Here is a 20,162-nt window from a genome sequence, read left to right as displayed (position 1 = left end):
AATAGCACTTCTTGAAGACTCACAAACATTTAAAGTAGACCACCCAGAAGATCTTCCAATGCATTTGACCCTTGAGACATTTAATTTAAAAACATAAAACTGATATGTGCTTGCTTTGTTTGTAGTTGCAAAAACAAGTATAACAGGTTTGGGATGTATTGCATAACCATTATAATACTCTGTGAACATTGTAATCCTTAGATGAAAGGCATGTTTAGGTGTTTTACAATTTGGTCACCTTTTTTTTAATAGCTATCTGTCCGGTCATTTTGGGTTTAGTCACATCGCTAATGTGCTTCATGCTAATGTTCGTAACTGTTTCACTGGTGTAAAAAGTTAAAGGGCCTGTTTGCAGTGGTTAGGCGGCTGCCCAGAAGGTGCTCACATTTGAACAAACTGCAAGCAGTTATCTTCCGCTTCCTGGTCCGACCATATAAGCTGTGCCACACTTTGAGGCTGAAATATGCTCTTGTGTCACATAGCCTGCGTTCCCTCTAGCGGTGTTCTGATTCGTTTAAAGCGCTTCGGGAGGGGCTTGTGTGTGAGTTGCAATTCCATTCCAAAACACTAAGGGGCAGTGTCTCCAGAGGGAGCAACTACATTGATTGATTGATTGATTGAAACTTTTATTAGTAGATTGCACAGTACAGTACATATTCCGTACAATTGACCACTAAATGGTAACACCCGAATACGTTTTTCAACTGGTTTAAGTCGGGGTCCACGTTAATCAATTCATGGTAGGTGTTGACTACATATTTACCTTGTTGTCTAGTAGTGATCAATGACAACCACAACGTCAAGATTGTTGTTGTCACTTGAATTAATCATTCAGAAACTTCAGCTTACTTTTACGATACATTTTGCTTATAAATTGTTAGTGAAGTATAAATGTGCAACTCCTAAAAGAATTGCGGCACAAGACGGGCTATTTTGCAACGCTATATAAAGCCATCCAGGATGTGGCACACCAGAGCTGTGTGCTGTAATTGTAAATAAACAATTTTGTTAAAGAACGATTTGAATTGATATTTAAATCAAGCGTCATTCACATGACACACTCAGTGATTATTTTTAGAGTGCACCGAGATATTATGTGCTCAATAATTGGAGCCAAAAGTTTGCATACAACTTGTTCAATCGAATTCGATTAATTCTCAAAGATCTTCATGACTTGTGTATTTACACATGTGACGAGAATGCATATTTGTGCAAGATAGCCGTGATTGACCGCCTGATTGCCAGGCACCTTATTCGGAACGAACTGCAATTTTTACAAAGTTTAACTTGTAATTGTGACAAATATAGACATGTATTTGTTAAATATTTGTTCTTGAACCACTTTTAGGAACATATGTTAGCCTTTGGTGATTCTTTTTTTTTTATATAATTTTGAGCCAGTGGGCTTCTGCGCCTTTAAATCCTGTATCAAATGAACAAACCAAAAACACCCAGTTGCATTGATAATGTCTTCAAAGTAACCCTTTAACATTGATTGTTGCATCAACGTGATCTTCTCTGCTTTTAATCTTCCTGGGTAATATTTGCAGGATGATGGACGTTCACCTAAAAGCTATTGTGTGTCATTAACTAAACCTACCGCATTATCTTCTAGAGCAACAACGCCGAAATTCCCACTCCAGCTTCTTCTTGTGAACTTGACAACACCACCACCAGCACCCTGACCATGAAGGAATACTTTGCGAAGAGAATGGCCCAGTTGAAATTGGCCCGTAACCAGGCCTCTGCCTCCTCTTCAGTTGAGAACCAAACATGGGAGGCTTCTTCTGCATCCAGCAAAAAGCCCAAAAAGAAGAAGAATAAAAAGGTTGCAAAGGAGGTGGAAGTAAGTCGCAGTGCACCCGTTGCAGAAGAAGCTAGTGAGGACAAGCAGCCTTCGAAGCATAAGAAGAGAAAGAGGAAAAATGAGGAGCTGGAAGGGGTTTTGAATAAAAACTCAAGCTCGGCTGTAGAGCAGGACTGTGAGGAGGAGGAGGAGAGACCTTCACCCAAGAAGAGGCATAAAAAAAACAAAAAGTTAGGCGCGATGCTGGATGGACTTGCCCAGAATGTGTCGAAATGCAGCGAGGTGGTGGAAGTAATGGAGAAGAAATCGAAAAAGCCCAAAGAAAAGAAGCAAGATTTCTGAGAAGTCTCTCCCATTTTGGACAAGGAGATGAGCATCAATGTGAGGAGCTCATCAGATTTTTACAAGGTATCTTTAATTGTCCTCTAGAATCACCACGACAGGTTAAGCCACAATTTTTTTAGCCAACATTTTTGACTACACATTCTGGGGAAAAAACATACTAGCATTTCACAACAGCCCATTCAGCAACATTCCTTGCTGTCACATTAACCATCAAACATACATTATTTGGCCTTGGATGATTTTTAATAGATCCATTCCAATGAATTGAACTAAACATTATAGTCCACATTTTTAATCATTTTGACTCTATATACAGGTATGTATAAAGGATTTTTCTTGCATTACACTATGAATAGAAATTCCAATGTTTTTCAAAACGGTATTTCTTATGAATCTACATTATGACTGGGGTGTTTTGTTGAAAGGATCTCATGCTATTTGCAAAACATGACATGTATGAGCTGTACAAAATGAACCCAACCCAAAATAAATTCAAATCAAATAACAGCTGATTTGTATTTCATTTTTCTTACATTTTATACAGGAAACACCCCCAGCAGGTGTGTCAGTCACAGCTTCCTTGTGCTGTGGCTAACCTTGTATATAGATGAGTGCATGCTTGATGTTGCACTTTTTGGAGGTCTGTTGAGTACACTGGAGTGTTTCCATTGTATATTTAACAGTCAACATGTCCATCTGATGCAACCACCTTGGACGTGATGACTCATTCTATCCAAAGAAAGAACTTGATTGGCTTATCTTTTATGGTATCAAGGAACCACCTACCAAGACAATTTTCCATTCTTAATCTTGAGCAGCTAACCGTTTGAAATGCAGGTAGAAAACACAGCTGTTTTAAATGTCCTACAGATTTCCCATCAAGAAACTTGCAGGCTTCAACTTCTACTAATTTGTTCTTTGAAAAATGTCTTGCGTCGATGTTTGTGTGCATTTTGTGTTGAGCTATTAAAAAGCATACATTAAACAATCTGTCCAGTCCCATATTGGGTGTACATTTTAATAAGGTACCCTTATTAGAGATAATATATTTAGTCTTGGTTAAATATAAGTAAACTATGGACAAAATGGGATTAATCGTGATTAAATATTTTAATGATCTAACCAAAAACACAAAATGTAGCACAAGCAACTATAGTAATTTTAAGTAATGTAATGTAATTGTGCAACATTTACCTTGGAGAGTGGACTCCTACTGTATTTCCTGCGCGAGCTGCTTCTCAGTCAAACATGCAATCTGCAGCTTCGCAATATTTTCTTGGATAAATGTCTGCTGTTTAAAAAATTATTTCAACATTCTTAAGAAAAAATATAGCGATCATTTGTTTAATTTTCAGCTGTCATGAGAAAATTACACATTGTGCTTGAATGTTATTTTCCACTGACTTATGACAGGTCTTATGCTATGTTATCCAATATTTTTCATGGGACGAAAAAAACTTTTTTTCATTTTCAACAATTTTTAGTTTTGTCTTTTGTTTTGTCCTGTTTCCAACAAATTTCTCATGGTAAAAATACCTCATGGCAACTTCTCATAGCACAAACCTTGCGCTCAACTTGTCATTTTCCAGTAATTTCCTAGCATGAAACACAAACAACTTTGTCTTGTGTTCTGCCTTTTTTCACGACTAAACCAAACTTACGTATTACTGATTTTTCATGACAAAAACAAACGTTTTTCCATTTTCCCAGAAGAAGAAATACACGGTTCAGTTTTTTCTCATTTTCAACCAGTTTATTTTGTTTTGTCCAACAAATTTCTGAAAGTAAAAATGTCTTATAATTTCTTATTTTCAAGTAATTTCCCAACATGAAACATAAACACACTTATAAACGTTGTCTTATATTTTGCCTAAACCAAATTCAGTCTTAATTGATTTCTTTTGAGAAAAAAAATTATATGGCTCAAATTTTTGTCTCAATTTTTTAAGATTTTCTCATGAAAAGAAATACATGCACGGTTCAGCTTTTTGTCATTTTCAACACATTTATTGTAAGAAAACAACTTTTTTATATATATAATTTTCTAATGACAAAATGAAAATATGCAGCTTATCTTTGACACTAATTTCTCATGATGAATATAAAATATTAGGTTTTTTTCACAGGAAAAATGTTCATGACTACTTGGACTACACTTCCCATCTACAAGTTTCTCAATAGCTTTGGAATACTACCATGTCCTTAACCCTGGGCAAAATTATGTTATGACCAGAAAAGGACGATGTTCATTCAGTTGTTTAATTTTGTAGAAAAAAGCAGACAACAAACATCAAACGGTAACTTTCTGGCTTTAAGAAACACTAAAAGATATCAAGATGATAAATGGTGGTCTCCAGTTAACTGTGACAAAAATAAGAAATCACTCAAGAAGAAATGATGGAATAATGGAAAACAAACACTACTAGTGCTTTGTGGCACCACCTCTGGCTTTTATAGCAGCTTGCAGTCCATGATGCTGGTGACAAACTGTACTCATCAATTTTGCTGAAATTTCTATGATTGCTGTTGTCTTGTCATGGGCCATTTTCTTCAATTTCCACCACAGATTTTCAAAAGGATTGAGATTCGGACTGTTTGCAGGCCATGACATTGACCTTATGTGTCTTTCTTAAAGCAAAAATATTTACAGTCTTTTTCCTATGGCAAGATGCATTATCATCTTGAAAAATGATATCATCCTCAAACATCCTTTTCATTTATGGAATAAGAACAGTGTCCGAAATGTCAATTTGTGCATACAGTATATTGAAGATGTGATGACAGCATCTTCCCAGTGCCTTTAGCTGGCATGCAGCTCCATATCATCAATGACTGTGGAAATGTGCGTCTTTTGTTAAGGCAATCGTCTTCATAAATTTCATTTGAATGTCACCACTGGTTTAGATGTCAATGGCAGCTACGTCTAAGCTAAGTCATTTGCTTTGCTGTGCATGTTTTGTTTTCAAGACATATTGCTTAAAGTTTTCTGTATTGATACTTTGATATTTTTCCCTTGGTCTACGAGTATTTGTGTCTTTTACAATCCTCCCATGTTGTTTGTCTTTGGTCCAGATTTTAGACACAGCTGACTTTGAACAATCAACATCTTTTGGTCCAGATTTTAGACACAGCTGACTTTGAACAATCAACATCTTTTGCAACATTGCATCAGGATTTACCTTCTTGAAGAAGTTTAATAATACTCTTCTTTGTTTCCAATGACATATCTTGTATTGGAGCCATGATTCATGTCAATCCACCTGGTGCAACAGCACTCTAAGGCGTGAACACTTGTTTTAACTGCAGAGTAATGAACATACAGTCGTGGTCAAAAGTTTACATACACTTGTGAAGGACATAATGACTGTCTTGAGTTTCCAATCATTTCTGTTCCAATAATTCCACAGAACTTTCCTCCAGAAGGTCTTATCTTTGTCCATGTGATGTCAGATGAAACAGAAATTGAGCTGTTTGGCCACAATACCCGGCAATATGTTTGGAGGAGAAAAGGGGAAACTTTTAATCCCAGGAACACCATTCCCACCGTCAAGCATGGTGGTGGTAGTATTATGCTCTGGGCCTGTTTTGCTGCCAATGGAACTGGTGCTTTACAGAGAGTAAATGGGACAATGAAAAAGGAGGATTACCTCCAAATTCTTCAGGACAACCTAAAATCATCAGCCCAGAGGTTGGGTCTTGGGCGCAGTTGGGTGTTCCAACAGGACAATGACCCTAAACACACGTCAGAAGTGGTAAAGGAATGGCTAAATCAGGCTAGAATGAAGGTTTTAGAATGGCCTTCCCAAAGTCCTGACTTAAACGTGTGGACAATGCTGAAGAAACAAGTCCATGTCAGAAAACCAACAAATTTAGCTGAACTGCACCAATTTTGTCAAGAGGAGTCATCAAAAATGTAACCAGAAGCTTGTGGATGGCTACCAAAAGTGCCTTATTGCAGTGAAACTTGCCAAGGGACATGTAACCAAATATTAACATTGCTGTATGTATACTTTTGACCCAGCACATTTAGTCACATTTTCAGTAGACCCATAATAAATTCATAAAACAACCAAACTTCATGAATGTTTTTTTGTGGCCAACAAGTATGTGCTCCAATCACTATCACAAAAAAATAACAGTTGTAGAAATGATTGGAAACTCAAGACAGCCATGACATTATGTTCTTTACAAGTGTACGTAAACTTTTGACCACGACTGTATTTAACCTATTGGAAGTGATTCAATTTTTTTCTCAGATTTGATTTGAGTGTTTCCACAATTGTTTTAACTCTGCTTGATCAAAAGATTAAACTGTTATACAAACTACCACAATTTATTTTCTTGATTTCGTTTGGTGAAATTGAAAGCTACCATTTTAAATGATTATATATCTGTTTTTTCCCCCTCCAAAATAAGGCAATTAAATGAACATCCTCCAAGTCTGGTCATTCCATCATTTTGGCCAGTGGTTCCAATTTCTCAGGACTTGTCATTTCCCAACATGAAACAAAAACCCCTCAACTTGTTTTTTTATCTAATCCTCTGCCTTTTTCTCACAACCAAACCAAACTCTCACTTTCTACTAAATTGATGATTGTTGAGTAACTTCCTGCCTGGATAATGGTACGACCTGCCCATTCATGCTGCTCAAGTAGTTTTTGTGTTTAGCTGACGGCCCAACAATGCCGGTAAATAAATGACCAGCAAACCCATGTTTTTTTTGTCATTTGCCACAACATACCTATTAATTATTGTACTGTATTGTAGTTCAAGGGGCTTTACAAGGACTCACATGCTCCAAGTTGCATAATCAAATGGATTTAAATAGGGATTTAAGATAGCTTCAAACCTCTATAGTCCGTGTAGTAAGTACTGTTTATGTCGTCGTTCACATTGACCACATGTCGTAACAGCTGGTTGGTGGAGCATCAACTACCAGCCCACACACACACACATTTTCTTGTATTTGTTACCTTCTTGAGACCTCCGAAAAATGCCTACCTCTTTAGGACCACTCTTTCTAGATATATAAAGATTTGTATTTACAACATTAATAATATATACATACAATGCAAATATAAAAACGCTTGTTGTGAAAACTGAGTTGGAATTTCACAAGAGAAAGGTCACAATTTCACAAGTAAAACATAGAATTTTGGCAGTTTTATGATGAAAGGCATAATTTTACCCAATGCAAGTCAACATTTTACAAGAAAAACTGAACATTTGTACAATGTTATGATAAAAGTTGGAATTTTTACTCATTAACAGTCGCAATTTTACAAGAAAAGCTTCAAATGTTTGCAATTTTATGAAAAGAGTCGTAATTTTACTCGACAAAAGTCACAATTTTATAAGAAAACTTTAAAATGCTGGCAATATTATAATAATAATCTGAATTTTACTCGGCAAAATTATGACAAAAGTCACAATGTCACAAAAGTCATAATTTTACTCCAAAAAATTCACTATTTTACAAGAACAACAAAAAAATTGGCAATATTGTAATAAGTCAGAATTTTAGATGACAAATGTCACCATTTTGCATTAAAAATGTATAATTTTACATGAAAAAGTCATAATTTTACAAGAAAAAGACTGCTTTTAGTTAATTTTTTTGTTTGTAATCAGTTTTTAATCTTAAATAAATAAATAATAAATCTTCATTATTTACTTCAAGGTGTTACAGTATGTCTCTATATACATATTTATTTTTTTCAATTAATTTTGGTCAAAGGGGGCACATTTCAATTTCTTACACACACTTGTTATTTCATATGTTGACCAGAGGGGGAGCACTTTTAAAACCGACACACGGTCAATTTGAAAAATCCCTCCTTTTTTTTTTTGATAGATTTCACCATCAGGGGTGCAAATTCTCTATTAGATGCAATGGTTTTCCTTATTGGGACCATGATTTATGTCCTACCTTGGAAGGTACTTTTCCTTGTTGATGTCTCAAGAAGGGTAAAAATACAAGCACACACACACACACACGATTGTGACTCTTACCCTCACATACACTTCCAGTGCAAATCAGTGTGTTAAGAGGATAGTATTGCTGATGCACAATCTGTCTTCAGGTGTCGCATCCTCTTCCTGTGTGTGTGTGTGTGTGTACATAGTGCAATGTTTTAGAAGTGTGTGTGGGGGGGAATTTTCTGTGCATTTGTAAGGTCAGAGGTCACTGATGTTATAACATGATAGATACCAAAGTCTTCATATATGCCCTTTATTTACCCTGTTTTGTCCCAAAAATGCCTTGTTAACATGACACATTTGGATCATTTGTAAATAAGCCTCGCCCCTACTGGGTGCATCTCAAAACTTGTGTTCATGTAGTGTAGTTTGAAACCCCACAAACAGGATGAATCATGAAAGTGTGCGGGTGCGTGTGAGCGAGAGCGACTCCACGGCTTCAGCGCAAGAGTATCCTGTCAACAGGAACTCCCAGATTTGATAAGCACTGACTTGTAGCCACAGAAGGAAACTGATTGGTAGCTATAGCTGGAGCATTTGTGTGCATGCCTGTGTGTTAATTAACATGCTTGCCACCATCTTTATTACTTAACTGTACATGTTTTAATTTGTGGTCATACAGGTGCACAAATAAGTTAACCACAATTCATATTATTTGGTGTGGAAACAGTGAAACAAGTGTTAACAAGCCTGCTCAGCGGCCTTGTGGTTCGAGTGTCCGTAGGTTGTGAGTTCAAACCCCGGCCGAGTCATACCAAAGACTATAAAAATGGGAGCCATTACCTCCCTGCTTGGCACTCAGCATCAAGGGTTGGAATTGGGGGTTAAATCACCAAAATGATTCCCGGGCGCGGCCACCGCTGCTGCTCACTGCTCCCCTCACCTCCCAGGGGGTGGATCAAGGGGATGGGTCAAATGCAGAGGTTAATTTCACCACACCTGGTGTGTGTGTGTGTGTGTGTGTGTGTGTGTGTGACTATCAGTGGTACTTTAACTTTAATTCTAACAAAAAGAACTTAACCACTAATTCTGGATTATTCAAGTTAAATTGGGAATGATCTGACAGAGTTCAATATTTGCGCCTTCTTGACCAAAGGTGTACAAATGTCCATTAAAACAGGACATAAGAAACATTCCAAATAATATCATATACATTTCCTGGTAGTGTAAGACAAGTATAATCTTCTAGACGCTGTTTGATCTTCTAGGAAAAAAAAAAAAATTCCAAACATTTTCATAAAATTTGCCGCATAAATAAAACATTTACAAAAATAAAACACTAAAATTCCTAAAAAAAAAATAATATTTTTTTCCCCAAAAAAATTTTATAGACAAAGAATTGTTTAATAGAGTAAAGGTTGAACAAATTCCTGAAATGTTCATTATGCTTAACCTAGAAAATAATTACTACAATAATAATCTAATAATTTGTTTAATAGAAATAGAAAAAAAGAAAGTCCTATCATTTTTATAAAATCATCCAAAACAATTTTTAAAATTAATACAACAATATTAAACAGTTTCTAAACTTTGCTACAATTTTAAAAATGTAATATATATGTGTATATATATATATATATATATATATATATATATATATATATATATATATATATATATATATATATATATATATATATATATATATATATATATATATAAATCTCAAATATTGATTGGTTTATAGAGTACAAAATTAAGGACTGGTCATTATATGGCCTAGAAAATAATCATCAAAATGATTATTAAAAAGCGTTTCTAATAGAAAAATAAATGAAATAATTCCTAATATTTTCACAAAATCAGCCAAGAAACTAAAAATAAATTACAAAAATGAATACAAAAAATAATACAATTCTTAAAATTAGCATTAACAATGATTAATGAGTTCTTTGTTTTAAAAAATTCAATTAAAATGGATTAAAACGTAATTAAAAACATTGTTCAATCGAGTTAAGAATTAACTTATTCCTGCAATGTTGAGTATTATTGTCTTAGAAAATAATCACTACAATAATTATCAAATAATTTGTTTAACAGAAAAAGAATTAATCAATTTTTTATAATGCAAAGAAACTAAAAAAAGCGTACAAAGTACAAGAGTACAAAAAATGTATACAAAAGATCCATCCATCCATCCATTTTTACCGCTTATTCCCATAATTTCTAAAATATTAAATCTGTAAAAAGTAAAATATATAAACATGTTTTTAGTAGAATAAACAATGAACTACTTCCTAGAATGTTCAAATAATTGGGCTAAAATAATAATAATTATTGATCTGGTCCGGTTGCACCAAACACTAAATATATCAACACATTTAATTAAGTTAACTACAAATAAAGAAGTACGCCACACTCTTCTTTTGTAAAGTACATCTGTACAGGGGTGCCCAAACTTTCTGACTGCAAGGTTCAAAGGGAAAATGTGCCGACCGGCCTTGGGCTAAACTCAGCAATTTTAGCGTAGAGCAGCACCATGTTGTCCCACACTGCCATATACTGTATACGTAACTTAGTCATATGTGATGGATGGCAACTCGTCAGCCTTGCAGTCATGACCTCACATGACAGTTATTAGTAGTTTCTTGTATTTTCTGTTATTTCCTGTCCAGCTTTCTATTTGTTGTTTCCACTTCCTGTTTCCACTTCTTGTCTTTGATTGGCAATCAGGACACACCTGTCCCTGGTTGCCATTCAGGAAGCCTCCTAAGCCAGTCTTGCCAGATTGTGATGGGTCATTTTTGTTGTCTTCCTAAACGTGCCTACATGTTCCCTGCATGAGAACTATATCCATTTATTTTTTTTATTTTTTTTTAAAGAAATCTAAATATACCTACGTGACTTCTGACGTCTCTGCATCTTTGGGCTCCAGATGAACACACACTTGTAACAGCTGACTTGATGATTGTGTGCTTGAAAGAGGTCAATATGAGGATGTGATACATCTTGGGAGTCACCCTTTGTCTGGCCAACTGTGGCACCCCTAATCTAGATCAACAATAACACAGGTTAAAATAAAATAAAATAAATGAATTTCCGACGTTTTCATTATATGAGCCAAGAAACAAATGTTGTTTTTTTCATATTTGCACACACACTTTTTTAAACATTCTACTTGAATGCATGTCATTTACACACAACTTGGTAAGTTTTATTAAAAAAAATGTCGGTGAAATTTGCCAGCGAGCACACTAGTTAGAGTCCACATATATATATATATATATATATATATATATATATATATATATATATATATATATATATATATATATATATATATATATATATATATGTGTGTAAATATGTATGTGTAAATATGTATATGTATGTATGTATTTATATGTATAGGTATGTATGTATGTATGTATATATATATATATGTATAGGTATGTATGTATATATATGTATAGGTATGTATGTGTATATATATATATATTTATGTATGTATGTATATATATATGTATATATATATGTATGTATATATATATATATATATATATATATATATATATATATATATATATATATATATATATATATATATATATATATATATATATATATATATATATATATGTGTCCATGTATGTATGTATATATATATGGGTTAAACTTGTATAGCGCTTTTCTACCTTTAAGGTACTCAAAGTGCTTTGATACTATTTCCACATTCACCCATTCACACACACACATTCACACACTGTGGAGCTGCCATGCAAGACCCTAACCAACAACCCATCAGGAGCAAGGGTGAAGTGTCTTGCCCAAGGACACAACGGGCGGGGCTAGGATTGATGAAGCCGGGGATTGAACCAGAAACCCTCAGGTTGTGTATATATATATATATATATATATATATATATGTATGTCCATCCATTTTCTACCGCTTGGGGGGTCGCTGGAGCCTATCTCAGCTGCAATCGGGTGGAAGGCAGGGTACACCCTGGACAAGTCACCACCTCATCGCATAGACAGACAACATTCACACTCACATTCACACACTAGGGCCAATCAGCCTATCCCCAGGTGCATGTCTTTGGAGGTGGGAGGAAGCCGGAGTACCCGGAGGGAACCCACGCAGTCACTGGGAGAACATGCAAACTCCACACAGAAAGATCCCGAGCCCGGGATTGAACTCAGGACTACTCAGGACTTTTGTATTGTGAGGCAGATGCACTAACCCCTCTGCCACCGTGTGTGTGTGTGTGTGTGTATATATACATGTATATACAGTATATATATATTGTATATACAATATGTGTGTATATATATACACATGTACTGTATATATATGCATATATTTATAATGTGTATATATGTATATACACATATGTATGTCTGTACATATATATATATATATATATATATATATATATATATATATATATATATATATATATATATATATATATATATATATATATATATATATATATATATATATATATATATATATATATATATATATATACTACCGTTCAAAAGTTTGGGGTCACATTGAAATGTCCTTATTTTTGAAGAAAAAGCACTGTACTTTACAATGAAGATAACTTTAAACTAGTCTTAACATTAAAGAAATACACTCTATACATTGCTAATGTGGTAAATGACTATTCTAGCTGCAAATGTCTGGTTTTTGGTGCAATATCTACATAGGTGTATAGAGGCCCATTTCCAGCAACTATCACTCCAGTGTTCTAATGGTACAATGTGTTTGCTCATTGGCTCAGCAGGCTAATTGATGATTAGAAAACCCTTGTGCAATCATGTTCACACATCTGAAAACAGTTTAGCTCGTTACAGAAGCTACAAAACTGACCTTCCTTTGAGCAGATTGAGTTTCTGGAGCATCACATTTGTGGGGTCAATTAAACGCTCAAAATGGCCAGAAAAAGAGAACTTTCATCTGAAACTCGACAGTCTATTCTTGTTCTTAGAAATGAAGGCTATTCCACTAAATTGTTTGGGTGACCCCAAACTTTTGAACGGTAGTGTATATACATACATACATACATACATACATACATACATATATATATATATATATATATATATATATATATATATATATATATATATATATATATATATATATATATATATATATATATATATATATATATATATATATATATATATATATATATATATATTTATTTATAAGATTGTTTCAAAGAATAAACAATTAACTAATTGCACTATAATTATCTAATAATTAGTTTAATAGAAAAACTGTTGTTGTTTTTTATAATTGGAAATATCTGACAATATTTTGGTCAACATTTGCCTGCTTTTGATTGACTTTAAGCAACTGGATTTGACGTCATAGGGTTTGAATAAGCTGACCTCACCTGGCTGACACACACACCTGAACAGGTCTGATAAGTTTGTCCACACGTCACGAAGAAGGAGTGTCACGCCAAACAGATTCCTTCAACCCTTCAAAGGAGACGTGAGGGAGAATGTAGATGTGGGGTCGGGCTGGATCACACCTCCACTGGACTCGCAGGCATCGAGGAGGAGCCGAGATTCCCGCAGGGTTCGTGCTGGACTCCCCCCTCCTCAAATATAAAGCCCCTTCCATGCTGGAGGAGATCCTGGAACACAATCCGCAAACCTCAGCTCCAAATCTCCTTCTCGCACATCCTTAGAGCATCTCTTTGAAAACTCATTTTAAAGTAAAAAGGTTTCCCCCCAATTCGACATCACTCCGAGTGAAAGAGTTCAACTTGTGCGCAACTTTGGCGGGCGAGGAGCGCGCACATGGCTGCCCTCATCAGCGCGTACTCGTCTTGGCCCGAGTCCTTCGAGTGTCCCCCGGCGGACGGCGACGTCGCGGACGCGCACGGCCCGCACAGAGCAGCCGGGGACAAGACGCCGGAGCCCCGCATCAGGCGGCCCATGAACGCCTTCATGGTGTGGGCCAAGGACGAGAGGAAACGGCTGGCCGTCCAGAACCCAGACCTGCACAACGCCGAACTTAGCAAGATGCTGGGTAAGCAACAATATTATCACAACTATTATTATTATTATTAAACTACAATATTATATTGTTTGGATCATTATATTGGAAACAATTATCTCTACAAATCCAGGCCTATTTCAAGTAACCAGACATATTTTTTATGAGTTAGTTGACTTTTTTCTTCTTCTAAAGTGCAGTCTTAGCAAGATGCTGGGTAAGCAACAATATTATCACAACTATTATTATTATTATTAAACTACAATATTATATTGTTTTGATCATTATATTGAAAACAATTATCTCTACAAATCCAGGCCTATTTCAAGTAACAGGACATCTTTTTTTATGAGTTATAAATTGACTCTTTTCTTCTTCTAATGTGCAGTCTTAGCAAAATGCTGGGTAAGCAACAATATTATCACAACTATTATTATTATTGTTATCATTAGTATTATTAAACTACAATATTATATTGGAAACAATTATCTCTACACAGGCAGGCCTATTTCAAGTAATAGGACATCTTTTTTGTGAGTTATATATACATTGACTTTTTTTTCTTCTTCTAATGTGCAGTCTGGAATAAAATAATTTATTAAAATGTAATTAAAAATCAAACTTGTGCTCTCGTGTTTCATTTTACAACAAACTTGCAAATCAAAGCTTAAAGTTGTCAACTAACAATTAAAAAAAAAATATTGGGAATTTGTTGTTCACGTGAATTCATTCTTTAATTTTAAGCTCTAAACATGAACCCAATTCCATTGCTATATTGCAGCGCTTTAATACGTTTATGGATAACATGTCTTGGTTGCACTTAAAAAGCTTAACATAATGCAGTTCTGAATGTGAATGTTAGAAAAACATGTTCAACTTTGAAACAATATGTCACTTTTAAAAATAAAGAATGTTTCAAACTTGTGCCCTCTGGTTTCATTTGACAACAAACGTGCAAATCAAAGCTTAAAGTTGTCAACTTCCAACTTGCACAAATATTTGGAATTTCTTGTTCACGTGAATTCATTCTTTAATTTTAAGCTCTAAACATGAACCCAATTCCATTGCGATATTGCAGCGCTTTAATACTTTTATGGATAACATGTCGTGTCTTGCACTTAAAAGGCTTAACATCCTAATGCAGTTTTGAATGCAAATGCGAAAAAACATGTTCAACTTTGAAACAATATGTCACTTTTTAAAATAAATAATGTGTTTTTTTTCTTTATTGTGGTGATGTACAGGCAAGTCGTGGAAGGCCCTAACCCCTCCCCAAAAGCGTCCCTACGTGGAGGAAGCGGAGCGTCTGCGCGTGCAGCACATGCAGGACTATCCCAACTACAAGTACCGCCCTCGCCGCAAGAAGCAGCTGAAGCGCATCTGCAAGCGCGTGGATCCCGGGTTCCTCCTGGGCGGCCTGGCGGGACCCGACCAGAACTCCCTTCCCGAGCAGCGTGCCCTCTGCCGCCCCCTGGAAAAGGCCGGGGGCAGCCCTGTGGGCGTCCGCAACGGCTTCTCCAGCCCGAGCCCCGCTCTGCCTGGCGTGCGAAGCTTCCGAGACCCCGCCGCGTCAAACAGTTTCGACACCTACCCCTACGGCCTGCCCACCCCGCCGGAGATGTCCCCCTTGGACGCTGTGGACCACGAGCACGTACCCCCTTCCTATTATCAACATCCTGAGGAGCCGCACCCAAGTCACATGAGCAGCCCGCCGCCATACCACATGGACTACACCCAGACCCAAATCCATTGTGGTGGCGCACACATGCCCCACATGGTCCCTACAGGTGGCGGCGGCGGCGGCCAAGGACTGATAACTCCTTTCTCTTACTACAGTCCCTCCCACTTCCCTCAAATTCACCTCCACCATCAAGGCCACCTAGGGCAGCTGTCCCCGCCCCCGGAGACGCAGGCTCACCTGGAGACGCTGGACCAGCTGAGTCAGGCCGAACTCCTGGGTGAGGTGGACCGCGACGAGTTTGACCAGTACCTGAACTCCACCGGGGGCGGCTTCCATGCCGAGCAGGTCACGGTCACGGGCCACGTCCAGGTGTCCTCCGCCTCCTCCCCCGTCTCCACCTTGACGTGTCCCAGTAGCACCACGGAGACCAGTCTCATCTCGGTGCTGGCCGACGCCACCGCCGCCTACTACAACAACTACGGCATCTCATGAGACGGCCCCGGCGATCAGAGACGCTTTCAAGAAGTCTGATTGAGAGGGTGCCACCAGACTAGGAGCAGAACCTGAAAGGAACACTCAATTAAGACACCTCAGGGGGACCACCTGTACATTTCAAAACAGTACTTGTAAATGTAGAACCACTAAAGACGTGTACAGACGCTAATTTAATTCAATCCCGGCGCTCCACTGTGGGAGTCATTCTAATTGTTTTTGTCAATGCTTCCTATGAAATAATATAAACTATATTATAATCACAACCTCTATAAAGACACAATAATTTAAGCTGCAGTATTAATGTATGCTGGTTTTGAAAATTGTGGATAATGGAAAGTAGCATTTTTTCTTTCTTTCTTTGAAATTTCACATTTTCGGTGTCCTGTACAAAGCGAAAGAGTCCTGAATAAAGGCAAATAAGTAAAAGGTAGACATGTTGTCGTGCTGCACGCCCACACCTTAATATCATCATCATGCTCTTTGAAGAGGATTAGACCGCCTCCATCCCACCACCCTGCTTTTGTGCCGTTCTTCATGTACGCGTCTATCTTGCTGATGCAGACCTTTCATAATCTCAGTGTACATAAATAAATAAAATACGGGAAAAACAGGCAGGGCCTCCTTTTATACACATTTTTTCCTCCTTTTTTTTTTCTTACAGAAGGAATTCGGGGGGCTTTTTGACAAATCCTGGCTGGTCTTCCTGCGTTTTTTGGGAAGGCTTGAGTCGTGCTTCTTGTAAAGAGGATGTGGCGGAGGAGCAGTGTTTCCTGCCTGATAAGGTGTGTAAGGGCTTGTGTGTGTGTGTGTAGGGGGGAAGCTCTCCATGTCAGGATGTTTGGGCCTGGCTGGACCCGCCATTAAAGAACCAGAGCGATGTGGTCATGCTGCTATTCCGAGGAAAGTGTACCGCTGTGTCGAGGCTTTGAAAGCACGCTCATATTTATTTTAAACATGAGTGATGTGACAACATTCATCATGTGTGCAGCGCCATCCTTCAGGGTGACATCATTACCTTTCCTACCCCTGGGTGGACGCTCCATTTAGAGGCGGGGTCAGAGTACTGCCCCCGGGCATGGTGGCAATATTGGTGGTCAGCTCCGGAGGTCCCACCAGCAGACTCCCTTGGTGCATGTTAGCGAGTCCCATCCATCCAGTCAAGAACAAACAAGCGTCCTTTTACTGAAAGTCTTACGTCAGGAACCTCTACAGCAGTGGTTCTTAACCCGGGTTCGATCGAACCCTAGGGGTTCGGTGAGTCGGCCTCAGGGGTTCGGCGGAGGTCAAGACACACCCGACTCATTGTGTAAATAACTTCTCCCTATCTGCGTATTATGAACAGTGTTGGGTTAGTTACTGAAAACCAGTAACTAGTTACAATTACTAGTTACTTTATTTCAAAAGTAACTCAGTTACTAACTCATCTACTTACACCAAAAAGTAATGCGTTACTGTGAAAAGTAACTATTTAGTTACTTCTTTTTCCCCCCCTTTTTTTTAAGGCTCCCATTAATGCCCTTTTAGCCTTCATTTCAGTACTGTTATTGCACTGGAGAATAATACCATCTGTTGATCAACTTGACATGCATTTGCATCACTGAACTCAGAAAGCAATGTGGTCTACATACAACACACAAACAATGTGGTCTACTTACAACACACAAACAATGTGGTCTACTTACAACACACAAACAATGTGGTCTACATACAACACACAAACAATGTGGTCTACTTACAACACACAAACAATGTGGTCTACATACAACACACAAACAATGTGGTCTACATACAACACACAAACAATTTGGTCTACATACAACACACAAACAATGTGGTCTACATACAACACACAAACAATGTGGTCTACATACAACACACAAACAATGTGGTCTACATACAACACACAAACAATGTGGTCTACATACAACACACAAACAATTTGGTCTACATACAACACACAAACAATGTGGTCTACATACAACACACAAACAATGTGGTCTACATACAACACACAAACAATGTGGTCTACATACAACACACAAACAATGTGGTCTACATACAACACACAAACAATGTGGTCTACATACAACACACAAACAATGTGGTCTACATACAACACACAAAGATAAAGATATGTTTCAAAGGGCCAATTTATTTCAGGCCAGAAAAAATTGACAAAACTATTTTAAATAGCTGCAACATAATGGCACTTTAACTTTAACTCTTAAGTAGATAGGATCTTTGATCCAAGACACAACTTACATTTAACTAAAATGTTATTTTCTTTGTGCTCGACAAAAGAAAAGTATTGAGAATGTCTCCATGTTAAAAAACTTGACTTCTGGCTTCGCCATGATGTTAGTTGTTATGAGAGTAGCGTATGTGTGTGTGTGTGTGTGGCCCTTTAAGATAAGACAGCATGAGAGGTGAGTGACGTCAGTGAGTGAGTGGGCGAGAGAGGTGAGGGAGCGGCGACAGTGAGTGCGTGTAGGTGCTCTAGCTTGGTGGATGGCTGCGTGCAATAAAGTCACAAAGTTGCAACAAACCGCCGGGCTCGTCATTCACCCTCAGCTGTAAAGACCCTCTTCCGGGTAAAGTGAAGGTTGTTAGACCCGAAGTACGGCTCTGGAGGAACGTCTCCCCTGCGGGGAGGCGTGCTTTCGGTGGGTGGGGGAAAGCACGCCTCTTCTTTTCCACCGGAGCGCTCCAATAAAACACACTCAGATCTTCAGTTTCTAGCCGATACTACAAAAAAATAACGTAAAATAACGCAGTAACGCATCATGCAGTAACGGTAACTGAGTTACTGTATATAAAAAAATAACGCGTTAGATTACTAGTTACCGCCAAAACTAACGGCGTTACAGTAACGCGTTACCTAGTAACGCGTTAGTCCCAACACTGATTATGAATACCCCCAAACGATGTTCCCTCTAATTTTCCATCTGATTTGCATGTGTGTAATTTGTTGTCAGTTCATGCACTGTGTTGGTTTTGTTCTTTGAAAAAGGTGAAGTTCATGCACATAACTTTGTCTTGAATTTGAAAAAAAACAACATTTTATTTTTCACTTAAGAAGGGTTCGGTGAATGCACATATGAAACTGGTGGGGTTCGGTACCTCCAACAAGGTTAAGAACCACTGCTCTACAGACAAAACAATGCAAATGTGTCACAGCATGCACCTGTGCCTTGTTGTCGGTGCTATTATTTTGCGGACAAATACACCACATGATACGGATTGATTCGATAGTTCATTTTCCTTTATTTAACCAGGTAAAAATCTAATTGAGATCAGGATCTCTTTTGCAAGAGTGACCTTTCCAAGTGGGCAGTAAAAACAGGTTTTACAAATAAATAGAACAACAACAACCAGAAGCAGTCGCACACTATAGTTAAAAATAAAAATTTACTAACATAAACGTAAAAACACGTGTAGGTAAGAAATAACATGTTTCAATAAAACCAAGTACAGTGCCCAAAACAAACAGCTTTTCCATCCTTTAAAATGGCCTGAAATTCCCCCGAAGGGATCAGTGTAGCCTCAGATCCTTTTCTAATTCATTTCATGCAAATCTGTAGGCTTTTTTTTTTTTTTTACTGAGACTTGTGTTGGCTCTAGGAACCAAAACGCCAATTTCTCACACACCTTTAAAAAACACCCAATGTACCTTCAGGGTGTTTAGCACCACACCTTCAAGGGGACCGACAAGGACATTTGAGAAAGATTGGTTGAAAAACATGGCACCTCACGATTTGACTCCAATTCATGGACTACAATTCGATTATAAATCGATTATTGACGCATTTTGTACAGAAGCGACGCCCAAATGTTTTGACTCGGGAGCCACAATGAGTTAAAAATCTATCCATCTATCTATCTATCTATCT

General features: G+C 37.4%; 2 protein-coding genes and 1 long non-coding RNA gene across 4 annotated transcripts in view; 2 read left to right on the top strand and 1 right to left on the bottom strand.

Annotated features, from left to right (window-relative positions):
• The window catches only part of pinx1 (PIN2 (TERF1) interacting telomerase inhibitor 1), a 57,655-nt gene extending 55,012 nt beyond the window's left edge, over positions 1-2,643 (top strand). The window contains exon 7 of the mRNA XM_062044664.1: positions 1,616-2,643. Within this exon, the coding sequence (XP_061900648.1) occupies positions 1,616-2,149 (534 nt within the window). The 3' untranslated portion in view covers positions 2,150-2,643. The remainder of the gene's footprint in view (positions 1-1,615) is intronic.
• Positions 2,644-13,501: 10,858 nt separating this feature from the next.
• On the top strand, positions 13,502-16,702 carry sox7 (SRY-box transcription factor 7). Of its 2 annotated transcripts, none has more exons than XM_062043515.1 (2): positions 13,502-14,129; positions 15,341-16,702. In XM_062043515.1, the coding sequence occupies exons 1-2, from the start codon at positions 13,898-13,900 to the stop codon at positions 16,267-16,269; spliced, it is 1,161 nt and encodes a 386-aa protein (XP_061899499.1). In that variant the 5' UTR covers positions 13,502-13,897; the 3' UTR covers positions 16,270-16,702. The 2 variants fall into 2 exon arrangements, with proteins under 2 accessions (XP_061899499.1, XP_061899500.1); XM_062043516.1 differs by lacking the exon at positions 13,502-14,129 and adding an exon at positions 14,304-14,313.
• LOC133647811 (uncharacterized) overlaps positions 16,052-20,162 on the bottom strand; it is a 21,549-nt gene continuing 17,438 nt past the window's right edge. The window contains exon 4 of the long non-coding RNA XR_009825782.1: positions 16,052-16,340. This is a non-coding gene — a long non-coding RNA (uncharacterized LOC133647811). The remainder of the gene's footprint in view (positions 16,341-20,162) is intronic.

This window comes from Entelurus aequoreus, linkage group LG04 (genome assembly GCF_033978785.1).
Source record: "Entelurus aequoreus isolate RoL-2023_Sb linkage group LG04, RoL_Eaeq_v1.1, whole genome shotgun sequence".
In the NCBI taxonomy this organism is placed as follows: Eukaryota; Metazoa; Chordata; class Actinopteri; order Syngnathiformes; family Syngnathidae; genus Entelurus; species Entelurus aequoreus.
This window is presented reverse-complemented; position numbering and strand designations above follow the sequence as displayed.

Bases quoted from the DNA above. Each gene is read 5' to 3' on its own strand.
- sox7 (XM_062043515.1), top strand. From the start codon at position 13,898: ATGGCTGCCCTCATCAGCGCGTACTCGTCTTGGCCCGAGTCCTTCGAG. The intron at 14,130-15,340 runs GTAAGCAACAAT...GGTGATGTACAG, and splicing joins CGAACTTAGCAAGATGCTGG to GCAAGTCGTGGAAGGCCCTA.